The sequence below is a fragment of the Phyllobates terribilis genome, unplaced genomic scaffold (genome assembly GCF_046119375.1).
Source record: "Phyllobates terribilis strain yellow unplaced genomic scaffold, ASM4611937v1 Scaffold_5__5_contigs__length_657084704, whole genome shotgun sequence".
Lineage (NCBI taxonomy): Eukaryota > Metazoa > Chordata > Amphibia > Anura > Dendrobatidae > Phyllobates > Phyllobates terribilis.
The window spans coordinates 2,270,144-2,288,230 of NW_027362765.1; the positions used below are offsets into that span (position 1 = coordinate 2,270,144).

The window sequence follows — 18,087 nt, forward strand, 5'->3', positions numbered from 1 at the left end:
GCTGCTGACTGGCATTATCAATTCCTTGGGTATCTTTTTGTATCCCTTTCTTGTGTTATTCAATTCAACTACCTTTTCCCGTAGATCCATTGACAATTCTTTTGCTTTCCCCATGACTCACAATCCAGAAACAGCAGTAGCTGGATAAAAGATGCAAGAGTCAGTATGGATCCCAGAAACTCATTCAACTTTTATGCACACACACTGATTACAAGCAAACAGGTCACAGGTGAGGATGTTACCTTTAGTAGCCATTCAAACCCATTTGTGTCAAATTCTGTGCATGTTATCAGGCCAAAATCACCAGGGTATGTGAACTTTTGATCAGGGTCATTTGGATGTTTTTGGTTGTCATTATGATTTAAAAAGAGAAAACACAGTAGTTTGACAATAAATGGCTTCACCCACCAATAACCATGAGTGGAGAAAGTAAAAATTTGGCCTGGGTATGTAAACTTTTGAGCACAACTCTATCAGAAAGTTGGCATAACAAAATATTCCGCATCTGTATATTTACAAAAATAATGTTTGAAAGTACTGAAACTTTTTATCGTTAATTATATGTAGCAGTAAAAGGAAAATTTATTGTACACTTGGAATTCAGGAGGTCAAACTCATTAAGAAATGGCTCAGTTCATAATGAAACCTGATAGATTTAAATGTTATGTAAAACAGTGTTACGTGATCTGAAAGGTCCTTGAGCTAGTCGGGTGAAAGGTTCTTCAGCAGCTCAGTCAGGACGTGCAGCCTCTGTACAGGTCCCGGTACCTTCCTCTCCTGCTCTGCACCAATCCGTTAGATAAGTGTGGGGCTGGAGGAGAGAGCAGTTCTCTCACTGATCAGGAAGGACACTGTCTCCTTGTTCTCAGTCATAGGAAGCTACTTCCAGTCTATTGGACACACTCCCTTAGTAGCAAGATTTTTTCTTGCTAAAAGTGTGTATTTTCAAGTAAAACATTTTCCACATTAAGGATATAAAAAATGCTTCTCCCCTGTGTGACTTCTCTGGTGTATAACAAGATTCCATTTCCGGTTAAAACATTTCCCACATTCTGAACAGGAAAAAGGCTTCTCCCCTGTGTGAGTTCTCTGGTGACTAAGAAGATTTGATTTCTTGTTAAAACATTTCCCACATTCTGAACAGGAAAAAGGCTTCTCCCCTGTGTGAGTCCTTTGATGTGTAACAAGAGATGATTTCTGGTTAAAACATTTCCCACATTTTGAACATGAAAAAAGCTCTCCTGTGTGAGTTCTCTGGTGACTAAGAAGATTTGATTTCGTATTAAAACATTTCCCACATTCTGAACAGGAAAAAGCCTTCTCCCCTGTATGAGTCCTTTGATGTGTAACAAGAGATGATTTCTTGTTAAAACATTTCCCACATTCTGAACAGGAAAAAGCCTTCTCCCCTGTGTGAGTCCTTTGATGTGTGACAAGAGATGATTTCTGGTTAAAACATTTCCCACATTCTGAACAGGAAAAAGCCTTCTCCCCTGTGTGAGTCCTTTGATGTGTAACAAGAGATGATTTCTGGTTAAAACATTTCCCACATTCTGAACATGAAAAAAGCTTCTCCCCTGTGTGAGTTCTCTGGTGACTAAGAAGATTTGATTTCTGGTTAAAACATTTCCCACATTCTGAACATGAAAAAGGCATCTTCCCTGTGTGGGTTCTTTGGTGTATAACAAGATTCCATTTCCGGTTAAAACATTTCCCACATTCTGAACAGGAAAAAGCCTTCTCCCCTGTGTGAGTCCTTTGATGTGTAACAAGAGATGATTTCTGGTTAAAACATTTCCCACATTCTGAACAGGAAAAAGCCTTCTCCCCTGTGTGAGTCCTTTGATGTGTAACAAGAGATGATTTCTGGTTAAAACATTTCCCACATTCTGAACAGGAAAAAGCCTTCTCCACTGTGTGAGTCCTTTGATGTGTAACAAGAGATGATTTCTGGTTAAAACATTTCCCACATTCTGAACATGAAAAAAGCTTCTCCCCTGTGTGAGTTCTCTGGTGACTAAGAAGATTTGATTTCTGGTTAAAAAATTTCCCACATTCTGAACATGAAAAAGGCATCTTCCCTGTGTGAGTTCTTTGGTGTATAACAAGATTCCATTTCCGGTTAAAACATTTCCCGCATTCTGAACAGGAAAAAGCCTTCTCCCCTGTGTGAGTTCTTTGATGTATAACAGCAGCTGATTTCTGGTTAAAACATTTCCCACATTCTGAACATGAAAAAGGCTTATCCCCTTTGTGAGTTCTCTGGTGACTAAGAAGACTTGATTTCTTGTTAAAACAGTTCATACATTTGGAACAAGAAAATCTATTCTTTGCTGTGTCAATTTCTTGATGTTTGAGAAAAAACTTTTTGACGGGAAAACTATTTCCATCTTCTGACTGTGAAAATGACTTTTTAGCTTTAGGAGCAGTTAGTTTTTTAATGCTTATTTTGTGACTTTGATTTTCCTTAGTAGTCGGTAATGAATCAGAAGACAGGATCTGTTTCAAAGGATCAGATGACACATCTTTGCTGTGAAGGGATGATGGTATATCTGGGGTAATGGAATTTCCTTCAATTGTATCCTGTGGGATCTCAAGTTCATCTGATTTTAAAATTGAAGATGTCGGCTGTCCTTCTGATCTCCTGGTACAGTCATCTGCTAAGTAAAAAAAAATATTATATTTGAATAAAATATTCTTGAAATTTATATTTTTGAACATTTCTATTTAAACTGTTGGTACAAATGGCAAGTTATGTAAAAATATTGAATTATTCACCAAGACAATGACAGTTCACAGTCTAATAGAAAACCTCATAGCATGAACTAGTAGAGCGTGGTGTTCAACTGTTTGTTCATTCTGCCTCCCAAATATGAAATATGCAAAAATGATACCAATAAAAATTTCTACTCATCTCACAAAAAATCAAGCTCCCACTCAGCTCCACCATCTGTCAATGGAAGAACAGAGGTTTCCACATCATTAGTGGCTCAAAGGCTCTTGAAAAGAAACATGGCTTCCATAAACTAATCCAGCAAAATCCGCTCTTCCAAAGTCAAATATGCTTCCTGCTTAACTCAAATGGAAAGCACCACACCCTACTAAAGCTCATGCATAATGCCAGAAGCTGCCAGATACAGCCTTGTTCTCTGCTGGTTAAGTCCTCTGTGTTCAGCTCCCGCATTGAGTTTTTTCTTCTTAGTTTCTTCTCGTGATCCCGGTCGGTTTACTGACTACTATTGTGTCTTCTGATTTTGTATTTTCTCTGCCCTCCTGGTTCTGATCCGGCCACCTGACTATTCTTCTTGTCTTCTCACACCACAGAACAGCAGGCAACACTGTAGCCCAAACCTAGGGGTCTATTTGTGCAAGAACAGATCCATGTAGAGGGGTTAAAGGGTGATGGGCAAAACTTTGACTATAGATAATAACACACCTAATGAAAAGATCAAAAAAAAAAAAAGAGAGTAACTAGTGGTGAAATCTCTCTGGGGTAATTAGAGTATGTTTCTTGGTAGCTTCTGGCAATTTAAACTATAATAAGGGTCAATATTTTCTGTCAGATGAGTTTCAAAAAAAATTATAGATTTAATGAGAACTTTTTATAATAGTGCAGAGCTGAGGTGTCTTAAATTTAGATCTCGGGCATTTGGAAGAGACAATGGAGACCTTTTTTTTTTTAAAGACTACAGGGGAGTTACAAACTCACATAAATGAGGCAGGCCGAACCCACCACAATCAAACTATCATAGAATGAACCTGTAAAAAACAAGACAGAATAAAAAAAACACGTTACATCCCCAACAAGAAGATATGTTTGGTAGGAGAACTCCAACACTAAATCCGAGTTGCACTTATTTATGGTGGACCATTGGAGCTACTATGAGTCCTGACCAGAAGAGTAGATAAAGTATTAGTGCTCCCCATTTCAGGATAGATTGTATCTGAATTCTTTAGGATAGATATAGTTTATGACATGGAGTGAATCCATGAAATCAAGGCTCACATCATGCCAACATATCGCCGGCAGACATGAAGAAATGTATATTACAGCCATCAGCCACGCACAGCTTAGAGATATATCAAGGCACAGGTGTAATGTTTTTTGTATACTTTATCGCAATTCCATTTGAAGTTATTTGGTTTAAAAAGAAATTGAAAAGTCAGGATAAAGGGAAACTGCTGTTACTGTACAGAAATTCACACTTGGCCCTCACTGCACATTTAATGTTGTCAATCATAAAAGTGAGGTTTAGTCAAAGACTAGACCTGGTCTTGTAGGGAGCATATGAGGACATTCAGCGGCACAGAAGGGAGAGACGGTAGATTCATCTAATAAGATATCAGGGTTATAGGAAGCCAACAGCATCATTACCCTCCGCTTTCTCTCATAGGCTCATCATGATATTTGTCTACAAGTGATTTTATAACTTGTCAGCACTTTCTACAAACGCTGTTATTTGGATTGGTAGTTTACAGATCTGGGCAGGTAAGAGTCAGGATCTTCTAATTTCAGTTGGTAGGTGGATCTTCCAGGTTTTAAGTTCTATAGAAAAGGGGTTTCAATGTCCTAAGTGATTTGAACAGTTTTTGGTGAAGGAGAATGTTTTGGTATAGATGTAAAATGGTGATCACACGATTGTGATACAGCTGGACTACATGACCGGTAAACCAGCCACAGCCGGTGACTGAGAAGAATCTGTGACTTCTCTGCATTTAGTGGTTACTACTCACCTGGGTAGTCATATGTAGGAATCTCCTCTTTACATCGCTCATCACCCTTCACATATGTCTCTGTAGTATTAATATGGGTCAGATCTTCACCCTGAAACAAATATTGTACAGACAGATGGAGAAGTCACATATATGATCAGCTCTAATCCTGCCATCTCGACCATTCTCATTACACAAGTATGAACCATATAATACTGGTGGATGAAGCAAGACTGAGCACAAGAACTTCACAGCCGTCTACACATCATAGGGGAGATCTCATGACACCTTCTTTCCATCTACCTGATGATCCTGAGGAACATTGGGATCTTCTTGTTTACAGTCCTGTGGAAGAAGAGGACGGGGACATCTCTCTGGTGTTGTCCTCTTACTGGATAGATCTGGAAAAAACACATACAGGGACTGAATTCATTCTTCACATAAAGATAATTATAGGCCGTGTGTATTCAGTCCTGTCTATTACCTGGTGATGTGAGGGGCTGGGGAACCTCCATCATGATGTCCTTGTACAGATCTCTGTGTCCTTCTAAATATTCCCACTCCTCCATGGAGAAATAGACGCAAACATCCTGACACCTTAGAGGAAACTGACACATACAATGATAGAGTTATCCCCCAGATCCCTTCATAGCTTTACTATAAAATGTCCCAGTTCCTAACAGTGTCACCTCTCCAGTCAGCAACTCAATCATCTTGTAGGTGAGATCTAGGATCTTCTGGTCATTGATGTCCTCATGTATCAGGGGGTGAGGTGGAGGCCCCGTGATTGGGCTCAGGGGTCTTCCCCATCCCTCGGACACAGGGTCCTGACAGCGCTCACTAGAGGTCTTCTTCACTACTGTGTAATCCTGGTTATGGAGAGACACATTCATAAATCTCACTCCAGACATTTCCAGCGTCCTCACCTCTCCAGTTCTGTCCATCTGTTATTCCCATAGATAAGAATGATGTAATGTGACGTCACCAGAATCTCTCACCTCTCCAGTAAGCCGGAAGAGGATCTCTAGGGTGAGGTGTAATATCCTCTCCACCATCTTGTCTCTGTCCATATCCATCCTTGATGGGTAAATCAGGAAAATTCTCTTATATAGAAGATCTTCACTGAGAGGATCCGAAATTGTAGAGACCTGAATGAGAAAATGAGCGGATGTAACGTCATAAAAATCCTGTGTAATAATAAAATTACTGGAGATAATATGGGAAACATTTGAGGAAATTTATGTTTACAGTATCTAATTTTCTTCTTTACATCTACTAATAAAACCTATATATTTAAGGCCACAGACAACAAGCAGTTTCTTCCTCGGAATCTGCAGGTGAATACCTTTCTCATAGACTCATCTTCCTTATTGCTAATTCTCATCTCATTTACCGACACTGGAATCGGTATTATCAATACTGCAGGAGATATTCATTACACGTGACATGAGGAATAGCTACTTCATGATGAGGACGAAATCTTCATCTTCTACTACGGCTCTATAAACGTATTTGGCCAGAGTCCGTCACTGACTACATCACCACCGGCCGTCTAGGTTTACCGTCTTCACCGGACTGTCATCTTCTATCACGTTAGATCTCAGGTCTGATTCACACATAGACTTTGAGGCTTTTATAAAAGCTTGTTTGTAAGAACACAAAGACAGGAGCTATTTGATACCAAAGTCTCCATGAACAGTGTTTTGTGGGGCTTATTTCTGGCCTTAGGCTTTCCTATATTACAAGAAAAACTCCATAAAAAAGCAGATATTAAAATGTTTCAAAAGAAAATTGGCACCAACAATTCTTGTAATAAGAAAAAAAACATGCAAAAAGCACAAGACACATTTTGTTAATTTCTTTTAAAACAAATGTTTACCATGTTAAAAAGTAACTCTTTTGGGCACCAGAACATAAATGTACACCACAGGGATGGCACAGGTACGACTGCTACACCAACCCTGGCAGTCTAACCACTTGCTGCTGTCAAAAGCAAACATGGCATCTAAGAAGGTTTGACAAGAGTTCGGCTCAATGCCCCTCCTCCCCCCAAGTACTCGATAGTATGGGGCTGCCTCGTTACTACGATACTTAAATGGCCAATAATGGTGTTTGGGCCTGCAATGTACAAAAGTCTATTAGGCTGGGCCAGAGGCAACATCCAATAAGTTAGTTTTTAATGCTCCCCATACACATTAGACTAAAGTTGCATGAAAGCACTGATTTCAGGGGGTTTGGCCGACTATATAATGTATTTGGGGGCCTCCCGACAGATGATGTCAGGGCAGAGAAGGGTCTGGCATCCTGAATTTCAGAGGCTAATCCATTTATTTTTCCTGTAGATAATCCTCCGCTAGAGGAGTCTGGTGGTGACTCGCTCATACACATCACAGGAAAGCTGGAATATTTGTGTATGGGGGAGTTGGGAGAGACAGCCATCTGCCAAATGACTGTTCAGCCAACACTTATCTCATGTGTATGGGGCCGTTAGTATTACATGACAAGCAGTGATAATACACGGCACTACAGTAGTACAGTGCATCATCTGAGCAATCAGAGGCGTGTATGTTTTATGATCGCACTAAAGAGAGTTGTTTAACCCCTTAGTAATGGAGCAAATTTTGACCTTAATGACCAAGCCAAATTTTACAATTCTGACCAGTGTCACTTTATGAGGCAATATCTCTGGAACGCTTCAACGGATCTTACTGTTTCGAAGATTGTTTTTAGCGACATATTGTACTTCACGATAGTGGTCAAATTTATTTGATATGACTTACATTTATTTGTGGAAAAAAAATGGAAATTTGGCGAAAATTTTGAAAATTTTGCAATTTTCAAACTTTGAATTCTTATGCCCTTAAATCAGAGAGAGTTATATCATGTGCTTCACAGGAACTGAAGCAACGTGGAAGGAAAAAATAACCATTTAACTTTTTTCACAAAAATTTTACTTCAGACCCAATTTTTTTTTTATTTTTACAAGGGTAACAATAGAAAATGGACCACAAAATGTGTTGTGCAATTTCTCCTCAGCATGCCGACATCCCATATGTGGGGGAAAACCACTGTTTAGGTGCACTGCAGGGCTTGGAAGGGAAGGAGCATTGTTTGAATTTTTGAAAGCAAAAATGGCTGGAAATAAGAGCGGACACCATGTTGCGTTTGGAGAGCCTTTGATGTGCCTAAATAGTGGAAACCTCCAGCCCCATAAGTGCCCCCATTTTGGAAACTACACCCCTCTAGGAATGTATCTAGATAACAGTACAGACCAAAAGTTTGGACACACCTTCTCATTTAAAGATTTTTCTGTATTTTCATGACTATGAAAATTGTAAATTCACACTGAAGGCATCAAAACTATGAATTAACACATGTGGAATTATATACTTAACAAAAAAGTGTGAAACAACTGAAAATATGTCTTACATTCTAGGTTCTTCAAAGTAGCCACCTTTTGCTTTGATGACTGCTTTGCACACTCTTGGCATTCTCTTGATGAGCTTCAAGAGGTAGTCACCGGAAATGGTCTTCCAACAATCTTGAAGGAGTTCCCAGAGATGCTTAGCACTTGTTGGCCCTTTTGCCTTCACTCTGCGGTCCAGCCCACCTCGATTGGGTTCAGGTCTGGTGACTGTGGAGGCCAGGTCATCTGGCGTAGCACCCCATGACTCTCCTTCTTGGTCAAATAGCCATTACACTGTTTCCTAGCAGCTATTTTACCATGAAGGCCTGCTTCACAAAGTCTCCTCTTAACAGTTGTTGTAGAGATGTGTCTGCTGCTAGAACTCTGTGTGGCATTGACCTTGTCTGTAATCTGAGCTGCTGTTAACCTGCGATTTCTGAGGCTGGTGACTCGGATAAACTTATCCTCAGAAGCAGAGGTGACTCTCGGTCTTCCTTTCCTGGGGCGGTCCTCATGTGAGCCAGTTTCTTTGTAGCGCTTGATGGTTTTTGCAACTGCACTTGGGGACACTTTCAAAGCTTGCCCAATTTTTCGGACTGACTGACCTTCATTTCTTAAAGTAATGATGGCCACTCGTTTTTCTTTACTTAGAATTTGTATTATGGCAAGAAAAAAGCAGCTAACAGTCTATTCAGTAGGACTATCAGCGGTGTGTCCACCTGACTTCTGCACAACACAACTGATGATCCCAACCCCATTTATAAGGCAAGAAATCCCACTTATTAAACCAGACAGGGCACACCTGTGAAGTGAAAACCATTTCCGGTGACTACCTCTTGAAGCTCATCAAGAGAATGCCAAGAGTGTGCAAAGCAGTCATCAAAGCAAAAGGTGGCTACTTTGAAGAACCTAGAATATAAGACATATTTTCAGTTGTTTCACACTTTTTTGTTAAGTATATAATTCCACATGTGTTAATTCATAGTTTTGATGCCTTCAGTGTGAATGTACAATTTTCAAAGTCATGAAAATACAGAAAAATCTTTAAATGAGAAGGTGTGTCCAAACTGTTGGTCTGTACTGTATGTGGTGAACACACTGAACCCCCAGGTGCTTCATAGAAGTTTAGAAAGTAGAGCAGGTAAAATAAAAAAATATATTTTTTCTACAAAAATGTAATTGTAGCCCCAAATTTTTTGTTTTCACAAAGATAACAGGAGAAATTGAAGCCCAAAATTTGTTGTTCAATCTCCCCTGAGTACGCTGATACCCCCTATATATAGAGGAAAACTATTGTTTGGGAGCATGGCAGGGCTCTGAAAGGAAGGAGTGACGTTTTGGAACGCAGACTTTAATGGAATAGTCTGCGGGTGTCATTTCGCGTTTGGAGATCCCCTGATGTGCCTAAACAGTGGAAACGCCCAACAAGTAACCCCATTTTGGAAACTACAACCCTCAAAGATTTTATCCAGGGGTATAGTGAGCATTTTGAACCCACAGGTATTACACAGAAATTGATAACATTAGGTCGTCATATAGAAAATTTTAATTTTTCTCACGAAAATATTGTTTTAGCCCCAAATCTGTAATTTTCACGATGGATAATAGGTGAAAATGGATCCCATAATTTGTTATGTAATTTATTCCGAATGCGATGATACTGCATATGTGGTCAAAAACTTCAGTTTGTGCACATGTCAGGGCTAGGAAAGGAAAGAGTGCTATTTGTCTGGAATAAATTGTGAATGCCATGTAGCATTTGGAGAACCCCTGACATGCAAAAATAGCAGAAACCCCCTGACGTGACCCCATATTTGAAACTTCACTGCCTAAGGAATTCATCTAGGGGTGTAGTGAGTATTTTGAACTCATAGGTGCCTCACAGAATTTTATAACACTGAAACATGGAAATATGAAATTTTAGTGGTAAAAATGTAATTATTGTATTTGCTACAAATTTTCAGGTACTCAAGGATTAATAGGTGAAACTGGACCCCATAATTTATTGCACAATTACTTCTGAACGCGGTGATGCCCCATATGTCATCAGAAATTACTTTTAGGCCACACGTCAAGGCTGAGAAGGAAGGAGCGCTATTTGGCTTTTGGAGCACAAATTTTGCTAGAATACCATATTTTTCAGACTATAAGACGCACCGGACCATAAGACGCACCTAGGTTTTAGAGGAGGGAAATAAAAATAAAAAATTAAGCAAAAAATGTGGTCATGATGCACTGTTATGGGGGAGGGGGGGTCTGCTGCTGATACTGGTATTGGGGTAACGTCCCCCAATTCTGTTAAGTAGTCATCTTATAGCTAGATCTCACAGGCCCTGGGGTCATCACATGATCTCAATGTACCATGGTAACCATCGGGACCCGCAATTCTCATCACGGGGGTCCGATGGTTACAAAAGGGGTCTTGTGACCCCCTTGTAACAACTTAAATACTGCTGTCACGACTGAATATTTAAGGATTAAAACTGTCTTAGGCTGATACTACAGGGTGTCAGAAGCACATACAGCTGATATCAGCGGGAATTGCCACCTCCAGGCGGCAATATTCACTTATTCCCTATTGCAGTTTTAAAACGGCCCCTTAACGACAGCCGTTTTAATGAATAACGACGGTCGTTAAGGGGATAAAAAAAAAGTTTAAACGTGAAAAAAATATCAGTTTTAGCAACAAGAAATATCCATCATTATAGGGAAAACAGACTGACTGCACAATGTTAGTTAAGTCACATCCATAACAACAACTTTATTATACTATTATATTATCCTATACACATCGACGTACATAGAAATCACAGGTTCCACAGCAATAGCTCCCAGGTTCTTCAGCTCCCAACCTCAAAAGGGGAAAATTTTTATTATAATAATAATAATGATAATAAAATGGAACACTTAAACAACAGAATATAACGCCAAGTAAATCAAACTTCTGCAAAATCAAACTGTCCCCTTAGGAAGCAACACTGATTGACAATCAATTTCACATGCTGTTGTGGAAATGGAATAGACAATAGATGGAAATTATTGGCAATTATCAAGACCCACTCAATAAAGGAGTGGTTCTGCAGGTGGGGACCACAGACCACATCTCAGTACCAATGCTTTCTGGCTGATGTTTTGGTCACTTTTGAATGTTGGTTGTGCTTTCACACTCGTGGTAGCATGAGATGGACTCAACAAACTCCTGATGAGGTTGCGGATGGTCTCCTGTGGGATCTCCTCCCAGACCTGGACTAAAGCACCCGCCAACTCCTGGACAGTTGTGGATGGAGCGAGACATGATGTCTCAGATGTGCTCAATCGGATTCAGGTCTGAGGAACGGGCGGGCCAGTCCATAGCGTTAATGCCTTCATTTTGCAGGAACTGCTGACACACTCCAGCCACATGAGGTTTGGCATTGTCCTGCATCAGGAGGAACCCAGGGCCAACCGCACCAGCATATGGTCTCACAAGGGGTCTGAGGATCTCATCTCGGTACATAATGGCAGTTAGGCTACCTCTGGCGAGCACATGGAGGGCTGTGAAGCCTTCCAACGAAATGCCACCCCACACCATTACTGATCCACTGCCAAACCGGTTATGCTGAAGGATGTTGCAGGTAGCAGATCACTCTCCACGACGTCTCCAGACTCTGTCACGTCTGTCACATGTGCTCAGTGGGAACCTGCTTTCATTTGTGAGGAGCACAGGGCACCAGTGGCGACTTTGCCAATCCTGGTGTTCTGTGGCACATGCAAAGCATCCTGCACGGTGTTGGGCTGGCTGTGAGCACAACATCCATCTGTGGACGTCGGGCCCTCATACCACCCTCATGGAGTTGGTTTCTAACCGTTTGTGCAGACACATGCACATTTGTGGCCAGCTGGAGGTCATTTTGCAGGGCTCTGGCAGTGCTCCTCCTGTTCCTCCTTGCACAAAGGAGGTAACAGTCCTGCTGCTGGGTTGTTGCCCTCCTATGGCTCCCTCCACATCTCCTGGTATCTGCTCCATGCTCTGGACACTGTGCTGACAGACACAGCTACCCTTCTTGCCACAGCTCGCACTGATGTGCCATCCTGGATGAACTACACTACCTGAGCAACTTCTGTGGGTTGTACTGTAGACACCGCCTCATGCTACTGTATCTCTAGGGGTGAGAGCAATGGCAAAATGAAAAAGTGACCAAAACAACAGCCAAAAAGGATGAGAACAGAGAAATGGTCTGTGGTCACCACCTGCAGAACCGCTCCTTTATAGGGGGTATGTTGCTAATTGCCTATCATTTCTACCAGTTGTCTGTTCCATTTGCACAACAGCAGGAGAAATTGATTCACAATCAGTGTTGCTTCATAACTGGACAGGTAGATTTCACAGAAGTGTTATTGACTTGAAGTTACATTGTGCTGTTAAAGTGTTCCCTTTATTTTTTTGAGCAGCGTATTATGGGAAGGCCCATCATCACTTGTGGGGATCATACGGGTTGAGATGAGTCGCTAAGGTCCCTCAGACCTACTCTCAGCTCCCAGTTGATTTGTGAGGACCCCACTGGCTGAGGTGTATCGGTAAAACTCCTCACTAGTAATGTGAAAGTCCATTCGATGAGGGCCACATACTCCTTTCTAAGTCACTGAATCTTCAGTTGTCCATAGGAGAACTTGTGTCCCAGTTTGGCAACACTGTGGCTTCCGCTCTAGTATAGACAATTGTTTGCTTATGATAAGGAATCCTTCCTTAACTTAATCTCCTTTAATTAGGCCTACTGTCCACTCAGGGCAAAGTTCTATACCATCTAAGTTGGCCTCCTGACCTGAGTTAAGGACCTTATCCGGCTCTTTGTCTCCACTATGCTCCCTGCCTGAAATCCAGATACACACTGCCATTATATCTTTGCTTTCCTTTAGAACATACTATTTGAGGTCTCCCTCCTGGCACACAACACCATATCAATTCAAGTCTGCAACCAGATGGACTGAATGTCTGTATTTCTCACTTACTTATCCCTATCTGACTCATCACCAGGATATTGTTCTCCTGTGTGCTCATACAGCTCAGAATGAGGGCTCCCACACAGTATGATGCCCCCACAATTACTGATATATATATATAAAAAAAAAACAGAAGCAACAACACACATTACTCAACCAACCCCTTTCCTGAGTTGTGCAGCTCTGGTCTGTGAAGTGTGAGTACTGAGGCTCCCTACTACATGTGTGATGTAGTGACGCCATTGTGCCGGCAGTGCACGGAGTCTCAGACTCACAGGCGAAGGATGAATGGTGGATCGGGGAGATTTCAACTCCCTGATTTACTATTCTATTCAATAGTATCCCCATCATTGGAATGTGGATATCACTGAAATTGTGATGATGGGCAAGGAGAGCTTGCTCGGTGCTGAGACGTCTCAATTCATGGGCACCATAGCATGCCACTATGGATGATACGACCCTGCTAACTATTGTATGGTAAATATCTCATAGGTAATGGGTTCATTAGTATCTGCACCAAGAATGGGGCTCGGTGAGTATTTATTCATTAGCCGTGGGGTAGTCGGTGGGGTGGATGGTACCATGTTGTGTGTGTAGGGGGCAATACTGTGGGAAAACCCCTCTAAAATGAAATCTTAAACCTTTTTTACATATATGCTTTGAAAACTGGACTAACAAGATTATTATATACATACATACAGAGGTTGGCACCTTAAGGGATGATAATGCGCACCCGCTCACTGCTGGCTATACCTCAGAAGCCATAGTTAACTGTGATATATATCAAAAAATACACTGATACATTAAATAGAACCAGATATATCTCAAGGTATAAAAGAAAGGGTATGGACTCATCAGAGAATGTTTCAATAAGCCGCCTCAATGTGTTTCCCCACCAGCTTCATCAGGAGGCTTGATACAGGGATGATAATTCATGATGTTCAGTATAGTGTGCCTAATAGCCAGGTGTCCATGTATAAATATCCCACTTCATCCAAAACCCCTCCCCACACTAGGAGGCCCATTCCCATTCCTGGAGGTGAATGGTCACAGAATATATAGAATGGAGTCTGTCTACAATAATGTACTGCGCTTGAGCTACTTCTCATGAGCTAGAGGTCAGATAATGTCCATCCCCTAGTGTGCATGTCCGGAAGTGACGCGCTTTACACTGAAACGCAAGATAAACTGATTACCACTGCGCCAATCGTACCCGTGACTGCGCATGCCAGTAGTTACATGTTCCACGCCGGAGAGCATAATGGCCTATATGTGTCCGGACCATCACCCTTGTCAGTGGATAAAATAACATACGGTTAGAGGGTTTGTGCTTGTCTGTGCGATACATCCGGTCAACTGATTACAGGGGCATAATGGGGGCATTACACTGTGTGGGGGGCATCATACATCCGGCATAAGGGGCATAATGGGGGCATTACACCGCGTGGGGGCATCATACATACTGCATAATGAGCATAATGGAGGCATTACACTGTGTGGGAGCATCATACATAGTGCATAAGGGGCATAATGGGGGCATTACACTGTGGGGGCATCATACATACTGCATAAGGTGCATAATGGGGGCATTACACTGTGGGGGCATCATACATCCTGCATAAGGGGCATAATGGGGGCATTACACTGTATGGGGGCATCATACATACTGCATAAGGTGCATAATGGGGGCATTACACTGTGGGGGCATCATACATACTGCATAAGGTGCATAATGGGGGCATTACACTGTGTGGGGCATCATACATCCTGCATAAGGGGCATAATGGGGGCATTACACTGTGTGGGGGCATCATACATCCTGCATAAGGGGCATAATGGGGGCATTACACTGTGTGTGGGCATCATACATACTGCATAAGGGGCATAATGGGGGCATTACACTGTGTGGGGGGCATCATACATACTGCATAAGGGGCAAAATGGGAGCATTACACTGTGTGAGGGGCATCATACATACTGCATAAGGGGCAAAATGGGAGCATTACACTGTGTGTGGGGCATCATACATACTGTATAAGGGGCATAATGGGGGCATTACACTGTGTGGGGGCATCATACATCCTGCATAAGGGGCATAATGGGAGCATTACACTGTGTGGGGGCATCATAAATCCTGCATAAGGGGCATAATGGGGGCATTACACTGTGTGTGGGCATCATACATACTGCATAAGGGGCATAATGGAGGCATTACACTGTGTGGGGGCATCATACATACTGCATAAGGGGCATAATGGGAGCATTACACTGTGTGGGGGCATCATACATCCTGCATAAGGGGCATAATGGGGGCATTACACTGTGTGTGGGCATCATACATCCTGCATAAGGGGCATAATGGGGGCATTACACTGTGTGTGGGCATCATACATACTGCATAAGGGGCATAATGGGGGCATTACACTGTGTGGGGGCATCATACATACTACATAAGGGGCATAATGGGGGCATCATACATCCTGCATAAGGGGCATAATGAGGGCATTACACTGTGTGTGGGGATCATACATACTGCATAAGGGGCATAATGGGGGCATTACACTGTGTGGGGGCATCATACATACTGCATAAGGGGCCTACTGGGAGCATTACACTGTGTGGGGGCATCATACATCCTGCATAAGGGGCATTACACTGTGTGTGGGCATCATACATACTGCATAAGGGGCATAATGGAGGCATTACACTGTGTGGGGGCATCATACATACTGCATAAGGGGCATAATGGGAGCATTACACTGTGAGGGGGCATCATACATCCTGCATAAGGGGCATAATGGAGGCATTACACTGTGTGTGGGCATCATACATACTGCATAAGGGGCATAATGGGGGCATCATACATACTGCATAAGGGGCATAATGGGGGCATTACACTGTGTGGGGGGCATCATACATACCGCATAAGGGGCATAATGGGGGCATTACACTGTGGGGGGGCATCATACATCCTGCATAAGGGGCATAATGGGGGCATTACACTGTGTGGGGGCTTCATACATACGGCATAAGGGACATAATGGGGGCATTACACTGTGTGGGGGCTTCATACATACTGCATAAGGGGCATAATGGGGGCATTACACTGTGGGGGGGCATCATACATCCTGCATAAGGGGCATAATGGGGGCATTACACTGTGTGGGGGCATCATACATCCTGCATAAGGGGCATAATGGGGGCATTACACTGTAGGGCAGTAAAGGGGTCCTGTACTATGAGAACAATACGTTTCCTCCGTTCCTGTCTCCATAGTTGGGTCGTATGTATCTATTACAGGAAACAGAACAAAAACCTTATGATTCTTATAAAGGGGCAACACAAGACCTCAAAAGAGTCTCCGTGCTGAAGGGGTTAATGCCCCCTGCGCCCAGTAATGGGGTCTCCACATACCTCCACCTGCAGAGCCGCCACCACATATATGGCTGCTCTGTGCGCACAGGAGCTGTGATGAGGTCACAGGAGGGGAGGAGTCAGGGGTCACATGATCAGGGGCCTCAGTGGATGCAGGACTCTGCTGTGCTGGTTGTCATGGTGCTGGATGAGCTGAAGTTTATGTGTGGGGTCAGGAGGGGTTTACAGTGTGGATGTAGCAGAGCCGCGTGTGTACGAGGTGTACGGAGCAGAGCCGCGTGTGTACGAGGTGTACGGAGCAGAGCCGCGTGTGTACGAGGTGTACGGAGCAGAGCCGCGTGTGTACGAGGTGTACGGAGCAGAGCCACGTGTGTACGAGGTGTACGGAGCAGAGCCGCGTGTGTACGAGGTGTACGGACAGAGCCGCGTGTGTACGAGGCGTACGGAGCAGAGCCGCGTGTGTACGAGGTGTACGGAGCGGAGCCGCGTGTGTACGAGGTGTACGGAGCGGAGCCGTGTGTACAGAGCGGAGCCGCATGTGTACGAGGTGTACGGAGCAGAGCCGCGTGTGTACGACGTGTACGGAGCAGAGCCGCGTGTGTACGAGGTGTACGGAGCGGAGCCGCGCGTGTACGAGGTGTACGGAGCAGAGCCGCGTGTGTACGAGGTGTACGGAGCAGAGCCGCGTGTGTACGAGGTGTACGAAGCAGAGCCGAGTGTGTACGAGGTGTACGGAGCAGAGCCGCGTGTGTACGAGATGTACGGAGCAGAGCCGCGCGTGTACGAGGCGTAAGGAGCGGAGCCGCGCGTGTACGAGGCGTACGGAGCGGAGCCGCGTGTGTACGAGGTGTACGGAGCGGAGCCGCGTGTGTACGAGGTGTACGGAGCAGAGCCGCGTGTGTACGAGGTGTACGGAACGGAGCCGCGTGTGTACGAGGTGTACGGAGCGGAGCCGCGTGTGTACGAGGTGTACGGAGCGGAGCCGTGTGTGTAAGAGGTGTGCGGAGCCGCGTGTGTACGAGGTGTACGGAGCGGAGCCGCGTGTGTACGAGGTGTACGGAGCGGAGCAGGGTGTCTACGAGGTGTACGGAGCGGAGCCGCGTGTGTACCAGGTGTACGGAGCGGAGCCGCGTGTGTACGAGGTGTACGGAGCGGAGCCGCGTGTGTACGAGGTGTACGGAGCGGAGCCGCGTGTGTACGAGGCGTACGGAGCGGAGCCGCGCGTGTACGGAGCGTACGGAGCGGAGCCGCGCGTGTACGAGGTGTACGGAGCGTAACCGCATGTGTACGGAGCGGAGCCGTGTGTGTACGAGGTGTACGGAGCGGAGTGGACATCTGGTCCAGGTCGATATCACGACTTCTCCAGCACAAACACATCTGACTTCTCACGTTTCCAGCCCCGTCCCCATCTATTCCAAACCGGCACTAACTCCTCATCCTGCTTTCACTCCAATGCGGAGCCCCTGCTGTGTCCCTATTACTGATCCTCTTAATGCCTCACATAATAATGCCACCACTGTGCCTCTTACAAAGTAAAATGCCTCCTTTGTGCCCTTAAATGGTAAAATTGTGCCCTAGAAAACACTAATGCCCTGTGCAAATGCCGTAGAAAA

The 18,087-nt window shown here is 43.9% G+C and overlaps 1 protein-coding gene across 1 annotated transcript; it reads right to left on the bottom strand.

Annotated features, from left to right (window-relative positions):
* Nucleotides 1-290: 290 nt before the first annotated feature.
* Nucleotides 291-16,574, bottom strand: LOC141270856 (uncharacterized). The gene is made up of 7 exons (XM_073680953.1): nucleotides 16,514-16,574; nucleotides 5,712-5,861; nucleotides 5,403-5,582; nucleotides 5,198-5,321; nucleotides 5,017-5,114; nucleotides 4,735-4,825; nucleotides 291-2,657 (listed from the first exon to the last, which is right to left on the bottom strand). Exons 2-7 carry the CDS (start codon nucleotides 5,787-5,789, stop codon nucleotides 967-969), a joined length of 2,262 nt encoding a protein of 753 aa, XP_073537054.1. The 5' UTR covers nucleotides 5,790-5,861; nucleotides 16,514-16,574; the 3' UTR covers nucleotides 291-966.
* Between the last annotated feature and the right edge of the window lie 1,513 nt (nucleotides 16,575-18,087).